The sequence below is a fragment of the Perissodus microlepis genome, chromosome 12 (assembly GCF_051167445.1).
Source record: "Perissodus microlepis isolate ML-2025 ecotype Zambia chromosome 12, ASM5116744v1, whole genome shotgun sequence".
Lineage (NCBI taxonomy): Eukaryota > Metazoa > Chordata > Actinopteri > Cichliformes > Cichlidae > Perissodus > Perissodus microlepis.
In genome coordinates, this window is record NC_140472.1 from 12,736,137 (window position 1) to 12,752,842 (window position 16,706).

The 16,706-nt window shown below is 38.7% G+C and overlaps 1 protein-coding gene across 1 annotated transcript; it reads right to left on the bottom strand.

Annotated features, from left to right (window-relative positions):
• Window positions 1-3,864: 3,864 nt before the first annotated feature.
• Window positions 3,865-16,252, bottom strand: tmc1 (transmembrane channel-like 1). The gene is made up of 21 exons (XM_084946426.1): window positions 16,081-16,252; window positions 13,853-13,876; window positions 12,910-13,381; window positions 12,617-12,805; window positions 12,433-12,523; window positions 12,263-12,344; window positions 11,984-12,090; window positions 11,788-11,886; window positions 11,552-11,694; window positions 11,321-11,465; window positions 11,024-11,218; window positions 10,325-10,504; window positions 10,099-10,251; window positions 9,358-9,486; window positions 9,176-9,243; window positions 8,778-9,017; window positions 8,572-8,697; window positions 8,370-8,448; window positions 7,777-7,903; window positions 7,671-7,700; window positions 3,865-4,700 (listed from the first exon to the last, which is right to left on the bottom strand). Exons 1-21 carry the CDS (start codon window positions 16,151-16,153, stop codon window positions 4,507-4,509), a joined length of 2,946 nt encoding a protein of 981 aa, XP_084802552.1. The 5' UTR covers window positions 16,154-16,252; the 3' UTR covers window positions 3,865-4,506.
• Window positions 16,253-16,706: the final 454 nt, after the last annotated feature.

A 16,706-nucleotide genomic window follows, 5' to 3' on the forward strand; every position in this document is an offset into this window, starting at 1 on the left:
TACATGGTTATGCTGAGGATATGTTGGCCAATTTCCACTGGAAATGCCTTTTGGTTAAACTGTCAGCAAGGAATTTGCACTGTTACATTTTTATATAGCTTTAATGCACATAAAAAACAGCTGCTTGTTTAAGTGAAAATACATTGATGGGGTTTTTTGCATTAATAAAGTTGTGGAGTTGTAAAGTATTTTGTCTAGTGTCCATTATATCGTCAGTTATATCGCTATCGCAAATTTTCAAATGTATATCGTGATAAATATTTTTGGTCATATCGCCCTGCTCTAGTTGGCAATATTAAAGTCCTGTTTGTGGCACATTAGTATATGTGAGGGGGCAAACTCCTCAAGATGGGTGGTGACCATGGTGGCCATTTAGAAGTCGGCCATCTTGGATACAACTTTTGTTTTTTCAATAGGAAGAGGGCCATGTGACACATCAAACTTATTGGTAATGTCACAAGAAAAACAATGGTGTGCTTGGTTTCAACGTAACTTTATTCTTTCATGGGTTATTTACAAGTTTCTGACCACTTATAAAATGTGTTCAATGTGCTGCCCATTGTGTTGGATTGTCAATGCAACCCTCTTCTCCCACTCTTCACACACTGATAGCAACACTGCAGGAGAAATGCCAGCACAGGCATCCAGTATCCATAGTTTCAGGTGCTGCACATCTCGTATCTTCACACCATAGACAATTGCCTTCAGATGACCCCAAAGATAAAAGTCTAAGGTGATCAGGAGACCTTGGGGGCCATTCAACTGGCCCACGACGACCAATCCACTTTCCAGGAAACTGTTCATCTAGGAATGCTCGGACCTGGCACCCATAATGTGGTGGTGCACCATCTTGCTGGAAAAACTCAGGGAACGTGCCAGCTTCAGTGCATAAAGAGAGAAACACATCATCATGTAGCAATTTCAAATATCCAGTGGCCTTGAGGTTTCCATTGATGAAGAATGGACCCACTATCGTTGTACCCCATATACCACACCAAGCCATCACTTTTGTTGTTCCAACAGTCTTGGAGGGATCCATCCAATGTGGGTTAGTGTCAGACCAATAGCGGTGGTTTTGTTTGTTAACTTCACCATTCACATAAAAGTTTGCCTCATCACTGAACAAAATCTTCTGCATGAACTGAGGGTCCTGTTCCAATTTTTGTTTTGCCCATTCTGCAAATTCTGTGCACCGATCTGGGTCATCCTCGTTGAGATGCTGCAGTAGCTGGAGTTTGTAAGGGTGCCATTTGTGAGTAGCTAATATCCGCCGAAGGGATGTGCGACTGATGCCACTCTCCAGTGACATGCGGCGAGTGCTACGCTGTGGGCTCTTGCTGAATGAAGCTAGGACAGCCACTGATGTTTCTTCATTAGTGACAGTTTTCTTGCGTCCACATTTTGGCAAATCCAACACTGAACCAGTTTCACGAAACTTAGCAAGCAGTTTGCTAACTGTAGCATGGGAGATGGGTGGTCTCGTAGGGTGTCTTGCATTGAAATCTGCTGCAATGACCCGGTTACTGCATTCACCAGATATCAACACGATTTCGATTCGCTCCTCACGTGTTAACCTCTTCGACATGTCAATGGCTGTGAACAAAGAGAAACTTGTAAATAACTCATGAAAGAATAAAGTTACGTTGAAACCAAGCACACCATTGTTTTTCTTGTGACATTACCAATAAGTTTGATGTGTCACATGGCCCTCTTCCTATTGAAAAAACAAAAGTTGTATCCAAGATGGCCGACTTCTAAATGGCCACCATGGTCACCTCCCATCTTGTGGAGTTTGCCACCTCACATATACTAATGTGCCACAAACAGGACTTTGATAACACCAACCATTCTCATTTTATTACGGTGTATCCATATAAATTGTCCACCCTGTAGAATAATAAGAGAAGGTGATAGCTGCTGTCATTTCTTCTGTTAAAGTGAAACAAAACTGCAAATAAATTCAGTTTAAATTAACAGGAAGTAGCAATTTTTGATTGGTCAAATTCATTCAGTGTTTTGACAAGTCGTTTGTGATAAAACTGCCTGGAAGAATTCCTTAAACTAACACTGCTGAATGCTGCTAAACATGAGGTTGTCCACTGGACGGACAGACAGATAGAGATAGATTTGACACATGTGGATAAAACTTAAATCAAGAAATGTTTCACCATTTTGTAAAGGTCTCTGCAAAGCACGAGCGGGTAATTCTCCACAATTACAGGTATATGTAACCGGGTTCAGGTTCTGCGGCAGCATCTACAAGTAAAGAACTGCCCAAGCTCAAAGTCCAGGCTATCACCCAAAGCAATCATAGAATTGATCATTTAATTAAATGCTCCAAAAGGCACTGATACCAAAAACACAGTCAGCAGGTCCATTTAGTGAAGCTGAAGTGAGCTTCCACTTCCTGTGTAAACATTTCTGTACACATGCTTATTTCTAGTGAAACGCTGCTCATTATCAGGGCCCGACTTTGTTTAAAGGGCTGGTCTATAGTAGCTCCTTTAAGAAGTGCAGTTTTTGGCACTTGAGCATTGCCTGTGCTTGGTCTCAACAATTTCACATCTTTCTGTGAAGCATGTTGAGTCTTCTGTGAAAACTCAGGCAGGGCTAGAGAGACAACCGTACTGACCTTTGCTCTCGAACCCAAAACTGGACACCCTCCAAGGAATCAAATCAGTGCTTATACTACCACAATGCCTCACTTCTCCCTTCTCTGTTATTAGTGAATAAAAGATGCCCATTGCAATCACCTGACGTTGAGATATCCGGTAATGTGCAACCTGTCATGGCTCAGTTTTCTGCCACATTGAAGAGAGGGACACCAGAAGAGAGGGACACTGGGACAGAGCCAAAACACAACTCCAGAAGGAGGGTGAAACAGGGGGCATCAGAGGACTGGAATTACCTGGACAAATAGAGTGTGGGGCAGATTATGACTGAGTCTTGGCGTACAGAGAGGATGCAGATTCTTTATTGCTTATCAAAGTTGCGTCAGCTTTCACTAAATATTGTGATTGACAGCCCCTTGGCTGCCGGTGAAAGAACAAAGCATAGGGACTTACTCAATTCTCAGGATCTCAAATAACTGCAGAATTAATACTTAATGCTTACTCGCCATGAATTGATCATGAGCATCAGTAGAAGTGGATTTGACTGACACTGAAGGTCTGTTGCATTATGAGCTTGCTAGCCTGTTGTCATAAATAATGTAGAAACAACAGTTATTCCTCAGCAGCCACCTGGAAATTGCGCAGATCTAAAACTTCATCAAATCAAATCTGCACAAAACTGAGATGAATCAGTGTAAATATAGACTGTCATGTTACTAAAGTTCAATTAATGTTAGTTTTGGCTAACGGTGTTACGTCATTGATTTAAATGTCAGGTTGACTGACAGGACTGTTCAGTGTCCAGCAAGTGCAGAGTGCAATTAGCTGTAGGGACACTTGATAAGGCCGCTCATTTATCAGATGATACGAGTCAGATAACTCTGCTACATGATGAGGGTCAAATCTGAATTTTTGTTCATTTTGCTTTGGCAAAATTTAATAACCTGGCTTCTGATGTGGCAATTAAAACTCACGGATTGTATCATATTTACCATATGTAGATAAAAAATTAGAGTCAAGCTGAGCATCTAGTCCAGCAAGAGGTGAATGATTCATTTAAACCTTGGTAGTTAGGTTAAATGGCCTCCGTGTCTAATGAATTGTTTAATACTTTGCCCCAGTCACAGTTCTAAGAAACTACCAGGCTGGTTACTTTGAAGGCTGAAGAAGTGAAGGAAGACCCCATTATATTTTGGTGTCATAGCACCAGTAAAGGGTTGAGTTTTATTCATATATGTCCAAATGAGGCATTGCTGGATTCCACAGTTCAAGATCATTTCAAAGCAAGACATCTGAAATTGTATTTTTAAAAAAAAGGCTTAAGAGGTTTTTTCACAATCTAGTTTTTCCCCACATTCAATATAATCAGTCCTGAGGAATACAGTCAAATTTGGCTTAACCTGCAACACAGAAAGTATGGTTTTATCTTGATCGATCAAAAAAAAAAGCTAGGTTACTGGACTCTGGAGCCATTCGTAGGAAATACAGATGTTTATATTCTTAGAAATACAGATGAAATACAGATATTTGCGGTATTTGAAATTTCTAGGCTAAAAACATGGTTCTACACATCATAGAGAAGTGGACTGTTGACCTTGTTGGAAGTCTGCAGATCCGGAGGGTGCTTTTAGTTGGTTAATAGCTTTAAGACAAGGACTGCATGAGAACTGTAATGTAAAATTAAAAAGAAAACCAAGCACTGCTCTTGTTAACATATATTTAGTAAACAAAGGAGTGACAGTACAGTTCATCTATCTTTTCATCATATACACAGACTGTAAAGGAAAAAAAACATATTCATGAGAAGCGATTAATGTGCACTAACTACTATCAGTCCAGCATGAATTTCTCAGTAAAGTGCTTTATTTTCCCATATTTGTTTTGTGTTGTTGTGTCAGTGTCTCTGCAGGCTCGGCACCCTGTACATCCTGGGTTCAGTTTGCCGAGCAAAACCAGGCAGGTATCCAGAAGGCCCGTGGTTGCCACGGTTGTAGGTCCTTGAGCCAGGGTCTCTGCTGGATGGCATCTGGCGTCCTCTGCCGCCAACAGGAGGAGGGTTCTGACCGCTGACGTGGATATCTGTATCATCTGCAATCAAAATAAGAGGAATCTATGATTTCAGGTGTGGGGACAAAACAATGACACTGCTAACCGCCATCAACACAGAGTATAATCCAGTGGGGAAAATAACATTTGACAGTTCACATTGTAAACCTTTACTGCTAATATTACGAAGACGAATACTGCTTCTGTGTTCCAGATTAATCTATTCTTGAAAAAAAAAATCTCATTAGCTAATTCAGCAAAAGTTGTCATGCTATGTAAAATCTAAATAAAAACAGAATGCAATGATTTGCAAGCTCACTCAACTTTACAAATCATATTTTATTCACAATAGAAAAAAGAAAATATATCATATGTTTAAACTGAGAAGATGTACAATTTTAATTTATGAATTTGTGAATTTATGACAGGAAAATATCTCAGAAGGTTAACATGCAATAGGTCAGTAACATTGATTGGGTTCTTTCTAAGAGTGTCTTGGAGAGGTAGAGTTTCTCAGAAGCAAAGATAAGCAGAGGCTCATCCATCTGCAAAAAACTTGTGTTTCCAAATTTATCGCATGAAACTGCAAGAACTTTCATGTGTATATTTTACTGTTTAGAAGCAACGTCAACCTCTATTATGTATGCAACAGAAAATAGGATAAATGTAGATATATCTATATGTTATATATACTATATAAATAGAGTTATAGTTTGTATTCACATCTACTGACATTATTTTATCATTATTTTAATATAGCACAAGGTTCAGTTAGCTTTGCACAAAAAAATAGAAACCTCCTCCAAAGAGCTGCTTTTCACTTTCTTGGTTTGACTATATTTCAGAGCCAGTACTTTTTTACTTTTACTTGAGTAAATTAGTTGAATTAGTACTTCAGTTTTTTCTGGAGTATTTTTAACAGTGGTATTTGTACTTCTACTTAAGCACAGAATGTCTGTACTTTTGCCAACTCTCATGAGCACTTACAAATGGACATTAAAGCACATGCAAAGAAGACATGCTGTCTTCTCTGGGTCAAACTCATTCAAAACCAACTGAGCCAAAGTGGACAACAGCATTATGCTTAGATTAATTGAAATTTCAAACTCTTTTTGGAAAACATGGATGCTATAGCCTCTGCAAAGGCAAGTTTAGACCTTTGAGGGTTCTCCAGCACCCCCAAATTTAATCAGAGCACCCCTAAAAGTAACTAAAATAATAATTGTGATGACAGCATATCTTAGTACTCTTCATCCATCCTCATTATCTTCAGATGTTATATTTTCCTAAGTTTTCTATTGACAGAAGTACAGGATAGAATGAAAACAGGTTTAATATCCAGTGTTGTTGATGTCGTGATGTTACAGCGCGCTCATACAGAGGTGTTGCTGCTTCAGTAGTGTGGCTTGTTATCAATACACTAAATAAGTCTTAATATTGCTATAAACTGATGTGGATCAGTTTATGTCTTTCATTCACATTTAACTTTTCGGTGACGGCACAAAGACTGAGAAAAGAGGATAGAGAGGGCTGATGACAGCAAAGAGAGAGAGAGAGAGCAAAAAGAGGCAGCTCAAAGTGAACATGTGGTCAAATTTATCAAAAATGATAAAGCCGCAACTTCTGTTTTACCCATAGTCAATAATGATAATTTCACAGCTGTTGTCCTGTTGTCCATTGTGGATCCCTTACTTGCTCTTATAATAATTATTATGAGATTATATTTTTGTTATTTTCTAGTTAAGTGTAGAGGGTGGAAAGAGCGAGAGACAAGACAGAGATTCTAAAGAGAGTATACTGGTATGAATGGCAGCATTTTACAGGATTAACTCCACTCTAAACATGGCAGGATGACTCCCACTACATTGATGTGACGGAATACAAATATGTTATCCACTCGTGAAATTGGGGTACATGTTGCTCTGTGCTGAGATTGCATAACAAAGGGAGCATTTATATGAATTCAAAAACTTTAATATAAAACAACTATTACAGTTTGCTTCATGTACAAGTCTATGGAGTGGCAGGGTGATTTTCCAGTGTCTATACTGAATAATGCTACTTTAAGTGCTTGATGATTTGGTGGACTGCCTCTATGTAATTAGAGACTCACATAATGTTGTGTATGTTTTTCATCTTACTTCTTAAACTCCTTTAATAACTGAGCCTTTGCCACAGGTTTGATCGCTTTAAGGCTCCATTTTAAAATGGGTGGATTAGACTGAAATCTCTGATTATTCACTCTGAATTATTCTGAAACACTACAATAGATCATCCAACTAATTAGGTAACTTGGGGTTTAAAAGGTGAAAAGGGTTGACGATATTTGTAAACAGCATATTACATTAATGTTAAATACAAGGCACTCTATGCAGGACATTATGACTGGGAACTGAGCCCCCCTAAAAGTTTGAACCTAGAATCGCCCCTGACCCTAATCATTAAAGAGTTCAAAAGCCTGCATCTCTGGTGGTATGAGGATGCATCGCTGCCTATGGAAATGGCAACTTACATATTCCTGAAAGGTACATACAGGTTTTAGAGCAACAGGGATAACCTTGCATATTTCAGCATGACAGTCTATCAGGAGAGGATGGTTTCATAGTAGAATATTCTGGTGCTAAACTGCTCTGCCTGCAGTCCAGACCTCTGCCCATTAAAGACATTTCAAGACCCAGGATTGTTAAGCAGCTAGCATCCATTCCTCTGCCAAAAGCCCAGCGGCTGCTCTCATCAATTCTCCAAAATTAACAGACAGTTGTTAAAAGAAGAGGGGACATGGCCCTGCCCCAGGGTTTTTGAGATGTGTTGCTGTCATCAAATTCAAAATAAGTTGATATTTTTCTCAAATGGTAAAAAATAAATAAATAAATTTTTTTTCAAAATCCAGTATTTGATATTAATATAGCACTGATGGTGCTATTAATATTTCTCTTTAATTTCCATTTTACAGCATCCCAACTTTTACTTTTACGTTTGTTAATTTCAGAACAAAGTCAAATTTCATAAAACAATAAGACGAATCTTGAAGTTGTGAATTATCTTAAATCATCTTAAATCTTCAGGTTTACCTTCTTTATTAATATTCTTTATTAATATTTGAATTCAAAAGACTCACCTTCTTGATCCTGTACTGAAGCATTGTTGTTCCTTTGTTGCTCTTGTGCAGTCTTTCTGGCCTCCTCCAAATCCATTTGAGCTTTCAGTGCTGCTCGTTTGTTCTTCCTCTTGTTCTCCTCATTTTGCTTAAAAAAATCACCAAGAGACAAAATACAAAAACAAAAATAAAACCCCACGTGTTATTTTTCAGATTACTCAGAGCAAGCACATACATTTACCCAGCATCTCTTCTGCAGATTTGTTATTGGTGGAACCTGTAGTGGGTTTTTGGATAGATCTGAACTGTCAGCCTTTGCTGCTCTCTGCTGGAGAGATAACACTAATACAATTGCGTGACAGCAGTCATGCATCACAGTGGCCTCGGGCGGTCTCTTTGTGAACTTCAGTGCTGCTAAAACTGCTAAAATTAACTATGAAAACAAACCTAGAGAACATCCAACTTACATACATGAAATTTCTTGGGATATTTTTTACTCTCAAAACTCATCACTTGATTCTGAATGCTATTCAGGTGCAATTTCTGGTCAGAGAAACCACAAAACAGCTACAGCAGTACGTGCTACATTAGAGGAAAAACAAAACTGAAATGACCATTTGTAGCTTTTTCTTCAGCTCCACATTTGCTTCTCTGTAGCTTTTGGATGTAGATTGCAAGTAATAAATGGCCAGTCTGAAAGATAAAATAACACATGATTACCACCAAAGTTCTTACCACTTTAACACTGAGAGAAAATGATGACAGCATTGTGAAATATATTTATTTATGGATTTACATAGTCTGCTGTTAACTCACACCATAAGAAGTATGAAGGGTAGCACCAATCCAGGGTTAGAGGCATAGCTGAAAACTTTGCTAAACCATGGAGGAAAGTCAGACTCCAGAGTCTCGTGGATCACATCAAACATGCGGTTCTTACCACTATTACAAAGATGGTAGTGGTTATAAAAACCCAAGTCATTTATATTTTAAAGCTAGATACCCTGAACTAGTGTCATTACCTGAAGGGTCCACAGTCAAATGAAGGGGGAATGGAGACAATGGTGTAGATGGCAGGCAGTGTGGACAGAAAGAGGATGACCAGCAACATGGCCATGTAGAAGTTGTTGGAACCAGAGGCTTTGAAGACCCTTTCTTGTGGCACATTACAGCACATAACAGCCCAGCACTGCAGGTACATGGAGACATGGAGCCGGATGACGTTTAAGGCAGGCAGACAGGGCGCATAGAAGGAACCCATCCTGAAAACAAAGATTAAAGCAAAGATTAGAAAAAGCAGGCCAGATGCTGAGCTAGTAAGAGGCTTTTATATATATGAAAACCATGTTGAACCTAGCTGAAAGTAAAACACCATCCTGAAATAAGAATCTTCTGAGTGAAACAATTGCTGCTTTCCTACCATATCATTCCTTGATTGAAGATCAGGCCCAAAACGTTCCCACTGACGTCAAACTCAGAGTAGGATGGCTTTTACAAATGAGAAATTAAAGGCAACTATTACTTTTGCCACACTTTTTTTTTCTCCAAAGAGTGACATTTTTAAATTCGAGTAACAAATAAGTGATAGAAAAGATGACTCACAAAGCCAGCCTCTAGGTCCCAACACCAGCAGTAGTTGAGAAAACGAACAAGAACTGCTCTCAGGAAATCACCAATCAGCAGTGTGATGTAAGTTGTCATTGTGTCAGATATGATCAAGCGAACAAACTCCTACAAATGAGGAAATCGTTTAGCGTTAATTTCTTGTCAACATCAAAATTAACATCATCACCCACTCTGAAAACAACAGTTTTATTTCAACATAAAAGCACCCGAACATTTGTAATGTTTATCGCTTTTAACAATAAGATCAGAGTATGTTTCCTTAGTTAATCCAACAGAAATCCATTAATACAAAGTTAACTAAAGTACAAACTGCATCCACAATGTTTACTTTGATTTTCAACTAAAGCATTATAATAATGGGGGAAATAATTATTTGAATTTGTAAGTTAGTTCATTTCTTTGGAAATGCACAGAGTCTGATTTTTATGGTAGTTATGTTTTAACAGAGAGAGACAGCTCAGAAGTATTAATTTATTTGCATGTCATTGAGTGAAATAATGATTTGATCTCCAAACAAAACATGGCTAAATACTTCATGGCCTCGTCCAGTGGCCCCTCATTGCAGTTAAATTATTTTACCCACTATATTCATGTGATTGTTTCATATTGTCATTAATTTTATCATTTTCTTATTTATTGGTATCAACAGCCTAATGCCATAACAACAATTACATCACTTAGTTACATAATAGTACAGACGCACACATGCACACTGACCTGGCCTACCATTGTCTCCCAGCAAGGCCCTCTGGGCACATCAGCAGGGTGGATTGTGACGGGTGGAGCGGTGCTGTTTTCTGAAACGGTGCCATTGTAAAGACTGGCCTCCCACATGGTTATATTAAACTTCACTACCTTTTCCTCTTTCCTCTGAGACAAACACTTCGGATTAATCATCCTATAAAATTACAATTTCATAAATCGATACACAATGACTTCTCACTTTAAGGTTGATCTCATCCATGAGTGCAATAATGAAGGTGTAGAGATTTCCCAAGAAGAGGGCAAAGATGCGACCGAGCTGCCACTGCAGGGCAACCCGCGGGTGGTAGTTCTCCAGGGTGCTGATTACATCAAACAGCATTGGACAGAACATCCCCAGTAATGACATGACCATGTTCACCTGAGAAATACATCAGAAAACTAATTTAATTACTTTGAGGACAACTTGGGAGTGCATGGGTTTTTGTTTAGTGTGTAACTTTGTATAACGCCTTACAAAAATGACATTTGATGCAACTGAATAGCTGGTGGCTGTGATCGCTGTAAATCTGGGCAGAATATTACCATTGACATGAACGGTGTGCACTCCTGTGAAAACTAAGTACATGCCATGATTGCAGAGTTGTAGCTTATAGGCAGGTCTTTAGCTTTCAGACAGATTTTCAGACAGATGTCCTTTGATGAACATTTGACTCTAGAATACTTTAGTATGCATTTATTCAGTTCAATATCTGCAAGGGGTTTGGATTGCACTTTTTATTGTCACTATTTTGGCCTTGGACAAGAACTGCAGGACAAATTCTAAATATTATTTAATTAAACCTCAGCAAGTTTTGCCTGCTGCCAAAATTATTCATAAACTTCCTTTTGTAAATGTTATTTCTCATTAATTCTCCCTCTCTCTTTCTCTCATGTCTACCTCATTCCTTTCCCACCACGTGTGATTCTCCAGTCCATCTAAGGCAAATTTCTGAGAACGGCGCACTACAAAGTAGATGAGGTATCCACTTCCTGCTAAGCAGCACAAGACCAGGAAGTTGGCCAGCACACGCAAGAATCGAGTCAGATGGATGTTGTCATCCTTGTGGCTCTCTTGCTCCTCTAAGATTGCCTCCTATAGTGGTAGAAGAAGTGGTAGAGTGTAATGTAATGCACTGTATGATACTTGGCTTGCATTAATCAGCATACTGGAAAGCAGACAGTGAGCTGCACTAACCTTGAAGCTGGTGGTGATGGAAGCAAACTTATTGTCTGCTGTTTCAGCATTTCCTATCAGGTAGTCCCAGCTGGTGAACATTTTCCAGCTGAAATTGAAGCTGTTATCATCGCCGACCCCTGATTCATTTGCATTACGTGCCATCCTTTAATTTAAAAGTAAGTACATGATTCACTAAAACACTGTGGATAGAATAGATTTGTCTTTTGTATATAGACATAGCAAACATACGTTCTGATGACCACCATGTAGCTATAGGCCACTGTACCGACACCAACCAGGAAGTAAGACAGAGGCATACGAAACTTGAGCCAGCCAACCGTACGCTGATTGTTGTAGTAGCCATAGAAGAGGACTGAGTACTGTGCGTAACCCTGTGGATACAATACTTTAATTGGAGGTGACTATTTATTACTACATCAGAGGAGAAATTGCCAACAAAGACAAATAAAATAATACCCACTGACCCCAAAGTCCCAAAGAACAGCAAAGTCCATCGCACTGGCCTCCTCAGCTCTGGGGACAGTCTTTCTTGGCATGCTCCCATAAGGTCGCCCCATTAATGCCTGTTAGCAAAATGCACAGAGAAGGATTACATCGTTTTTGGGGGGAAATGCAAAAGACATAATTCAGGTGCGGTGCATGAAAAAAAAGACAGCATACCTCCGGTACCATAACCAGGCCAAAGGTCAGACCAAACAAGATCATATTGATGCCATACATCCACCTCAGAAAGATAAAGTATGAGGCAACTGAGGAGCCAAAATGACCTGCAGAGCAGAGTACAAAATAACATATGAACAAATGAATATGTGCATCTGCTATAAAACCACAATGTAAGCTATCCTGCTTCTCACAGAAAAGATAAGGCCTTGGAAATTAGAAATGATATATGCGACTATTGAGCAGCCCTTTGTATTTAAAAAATAAAAGCACACCTACTTTCAATCTCCTTTATTTTCATCTCCCATGGGATGCATGCAGTTTTGAAGTTTTCAAAGTCCCGTTGGAATTTCATCCATTTCTAATGATATGAATAATTTTTTTTAATGAATCGTGTATTTGTTTATGTTATTTAATGATTACATAAAGAAGTAAAAGTAAGTCCTCGCCTTGGTCATCAGGACTTTGTATGCATAGAGCTTCCTGCCTTTTCCCTTTCCCAAGGCGCCTTCATATTTTTCCACAAACTCCTGAGACTCCCTGAAATAAAAAAGCAAATATTAGAGTTCAAAATACTTCTGGTATTTTGAATTACAGCAGAACAAATCAGAATGATTTATCCATATGAAGTACCTTAAAGTGACAAGTTTCTTTTTCATTGGCCAGGGTTTTCCCCTTAGACTTTGGATCAGTTTCTTCCTCTCATCCACTGCCTCCTTCAGCTTCTCCAGCTCCTCTGGAGAGAGACACTCCGGCCTCACCACATCCTTGTCATTGTCCTCTTCTTCATCATCGTCCTCTTCACTTGTCTCTGGCTCTGAACTGAAGCATTAAGTAGTATTGTGTTTAATGTCTTTTAGGGCCCTTTTTTGTCTAAATGACAGAGTTTTCCATAGATAAGGTGAAATTATAAGATGATACACTACCTTGTTTCAGCCTTTTTGTGCTTTTTCTTTTTTATGTCCCGGGCTTTTTCCTTTACCAGCTGTTTACCTCCATCTTCTTTCTTCTCTCCCTTTTTGGTACTTCCCTGTTTCTTTTTTCCCTTATCAACATTTTCATCAACTTCTCGCACTTCCTCCTTCTCCATTCTGCGTGTTTTTTCATTTCTGATATCCTTTCTTGCTTTTGTTCCCTTGCCACCTGTCAGTTGAGCTTCTTCCTCTTCGTTGTTCTCTCTTCTGCTTGTTTCTTGTTTACTCTTAGCTCTTTTTCGCTTGCTTCTTTCTCTTTTCTCAGATACGGCCTGTAAATCCTCTTCCCCTTCTCCCGCCCTTGTTCCTCCTTTTCTTCTCTCATTTCTCCTCTTCTTTTTCTGCCTGTCACCATCTCTTCTTTTTGTTCTGTGTGTTTTACTCTCATGTTCCTCTTGCAAGGACAAATCTGCATCTTGTTCACCTGCAGTTGACATTTAAACATTACTTTTTGTTAACTTCTTACTATTTATACTCACATAACACTGTCAATCTGTCAGTACTGTTGCTTTCTTTTCACTGCGATGCTCACAGAAAGTTATCTTTTGATACTGTGAAGTTGGCTCGTGCTAAATTAAATAGTTTCCTTTCCTCTCTCATGCTATCACATGTTTTAAGGCATGATAGTACTGTGATGACTGAGGAAAATCAAAAGAACTTCAAATGATTTTCAAAGTGTGTTGGTGGCAACAGTAGTGGAGCATCTGTGTGAAGAAACGAAACACGTGCATGGAATTATTTTTCTGCCAAAAGTCAAACATAAATAAAGTCCAATGAAGTTTTTTTGTTTTGTTTTGTTTTTTCTAGTAATTTTGCTTATTTAAAGTATTTTTAATAAACAAGCTGAAGACTAGGGCCTTTCAGGGATTCATCTAACCTTCATCTGCATAAGTACCTGCAAAATCCAGTCCAGTGTGAACAATGGGAGACAGATATTTTATCAATGAAAATTAATTAAAGAATTGAGTATACCTTGTTTTTTTCATCTTAGCCATAATAACTGCATTTGCCTCATAATCAGTTTATCTTATGCTTCATTTTTAAATTCGATAATCTGTGGTATCATGTCTTTTAAAAATGATGTTCTCACACAAACTAAACTTTGTTTTAATCATCAGGGCAAGTTTGATATGAGCACACTACAAATAGATGAGTGTTCATCACATTGGAACCCATTAAGTCTTTGCAATCTTCATGACCTTGAGGCTCCCCTCTATTTTCTGTTACCAGAGTCCCAGCTTAATACAGTCAGTGGCTACTTCATTAGTTACACTTGTTCAGCTGTCTTTTAAAATCAATATTTAATCAGCAAATCATATGGCACCAACTCAATGCATTTAGACGCATAGACGAGGTCAAGATGACCTGCTGAAGCTTAAGCTGAGCATCAGAATGGGGAAGAAAGCTGCTCTAAGTGACTTTGAATGTGTCATCGTCATTGGTGCCAGATGGTCTGAGTGTTTCAGAGATGCTTTAGTGTTTACAGAGAATGGTTTGAAAATGTCCAGTGAGCAGCAAGGCTTTTTCTCTGGGTGATTTCTGCTGTGATGTTTGGATTGTAGAGTCAAAATTTGTTGTAAAAACACAAAAGCATGAATCTGTCATGCCCTTTATCGACAGTTCAGGTTTTTCATGGTCCCTTAAATATCATCCTTTAAACACCCTGCACAACCTACCTGAGTATTGTTGCTGAACATGTCAATCCCTTTATGACCACAGTGTACTCATCTTCTGATTCCAGTAGGATAAGTTTCCATAAAATGTCCATTGAGTATATATGAATTTAAAAATTAAGACTGTAGTTTAGTTGTATAGGAGCATATTTGTAGCAAAGAATGTGCCTTTTAAAGTGATGCCTTTAATTTAAGGGTCCACAGAAAAGACAAACTTAGGTCTTAGACAACTTTTTTAAGTTACTCAACATGAGTGATGATCATAATTAGATTACTGGAAAGTTTAAGATCTCCTGGTTAAAAACTGGCAAATGTGTGTCATTATTGATCATGTTAAGTCATAATTGATACAGTATAATGATGTTTCAAAGTGCAGATTTAGTATAAAGTACATATTGCAAACACAGAAACTACAAAAATAATAAGAAAGGAAAGATTTGCTGAAAGCAAGACATGTAGGCTTCCTGCTATTTCACAGACCAGATGTTGTTTTAAGAGCTTTTTTAGGTTTGCAGCGAGTTGAGTAGTATTAATTCTTTCTCTTTCTGAATATTGTATTCTATGATATAAAACATTTTTAACATTATCGTGCTGTGTTTTTCCTGCAACTTTACATTTGTTATTTTTAAGATAAATACATCTGACTTCTCTACAACATAACTAAATCTTTCATCCTCTGATAACCTCTTTATAAATCCAGCCCTTCTGGTTTTTTTTCACATCTCCAATACCACAGTGAACCCTTTCACTGGTGGAGCTTAACCTACCTCATTGTGCACCTCGAACTATTGTGCACTAAAGGGGGATGAAGAGGAAAACAAAGAGGACCACTGACAGACTGAACAGATATTTATGTAGTCGGCCTTTTGATGTGTGTCCTTAGTGTAACCGGAGTGGCCAGCACATGGGTCATTATGGCTGGGTGCAGCAGAAGGGCACAAAAGAGGCAAACAATGGCTTAATGAAGGGAGACGGGATGACTAAGCCCACAAGGATGGGGGAGACAGCCAAGGGCAAGAGGCCAGCTCCCAAATATGCAGCAGAGTGAACAGGAGGCAAGAACTGGGTGATTAAACATCTTTGTGCTGGGCAATAGCTGGCGTTTTAATGATTTTATTAATTAGAGGCAGACATCAAGTAACTGTACTTCATCTTATTGAACATTAACCTCAATAAATTAGGATGTTTTGTCAGAAAAATACACTCAAATCAGTTATCACAGCTACAACTACCACAAAGACCAAAAGCTCTTCCTCTATTTAACTAATGAGTATTTACCAATATCAACGTTTTCCCTAATAAACATGTTGATATTTGTGTAGAAATTAGATTTTTTTTTCAGTAAAGGCCTGTAAATCTAATCGACCTGTATCATCCCAGCCACAAAGAATTAATGTGCTGCCGTCATAAAAACTCTGAAGAATATGTAAAAGCATGCTAATGGGCTTACTGTCATTCTCAGAGGTGATCAGACTGTCCCGAGGCATCTTCCTCTCATGGTCCTGGAAGAATTTCTCCACCATCCAGAGGTCATGTAAGCTAGAAAAAGAGTAAAGCTACAGTGTTTCAGTGGTCTTACGCTGGTCTCCCTCCTTTTACATCTTCTGCATCCCAGGTGAGGATGCAACTTATCCAAATGTGTGTGGGGGTGGGGGTGAGTGTTTAGGGCTGGTACATGATGAGTAATTCGCATGAGAAGTTTACTTTTTCCTCGCCACCCACTGACCCGAAACAGGGACATTGATAGCCTGGAAACCCTAGAGCCACACAATTTCACTAGCAATCAATTATTCAAAACAGTTATGACTTTCTTTATGTGGCTGTGTGTGAATGTTTATGAGCGAGTGTGTACTTGTAACTATGCAGGTGGAAAGACCAAAGCAGAGGGGGTTAATTGAGCAGCCAGCCAAAGTGAAGGTCAGTACTGTTTGACATATGTCTTTGTGTAATTTCATTGTGATTGAGTTGCTGGGGTTCAGTGAGAAGTGGAAAAGTGAAACCTGAAATACCTAAAAATACTACCAATACCAATATCTATCAGTGTCCTGAAAGCATTCAATCTATCCATCCATTTTC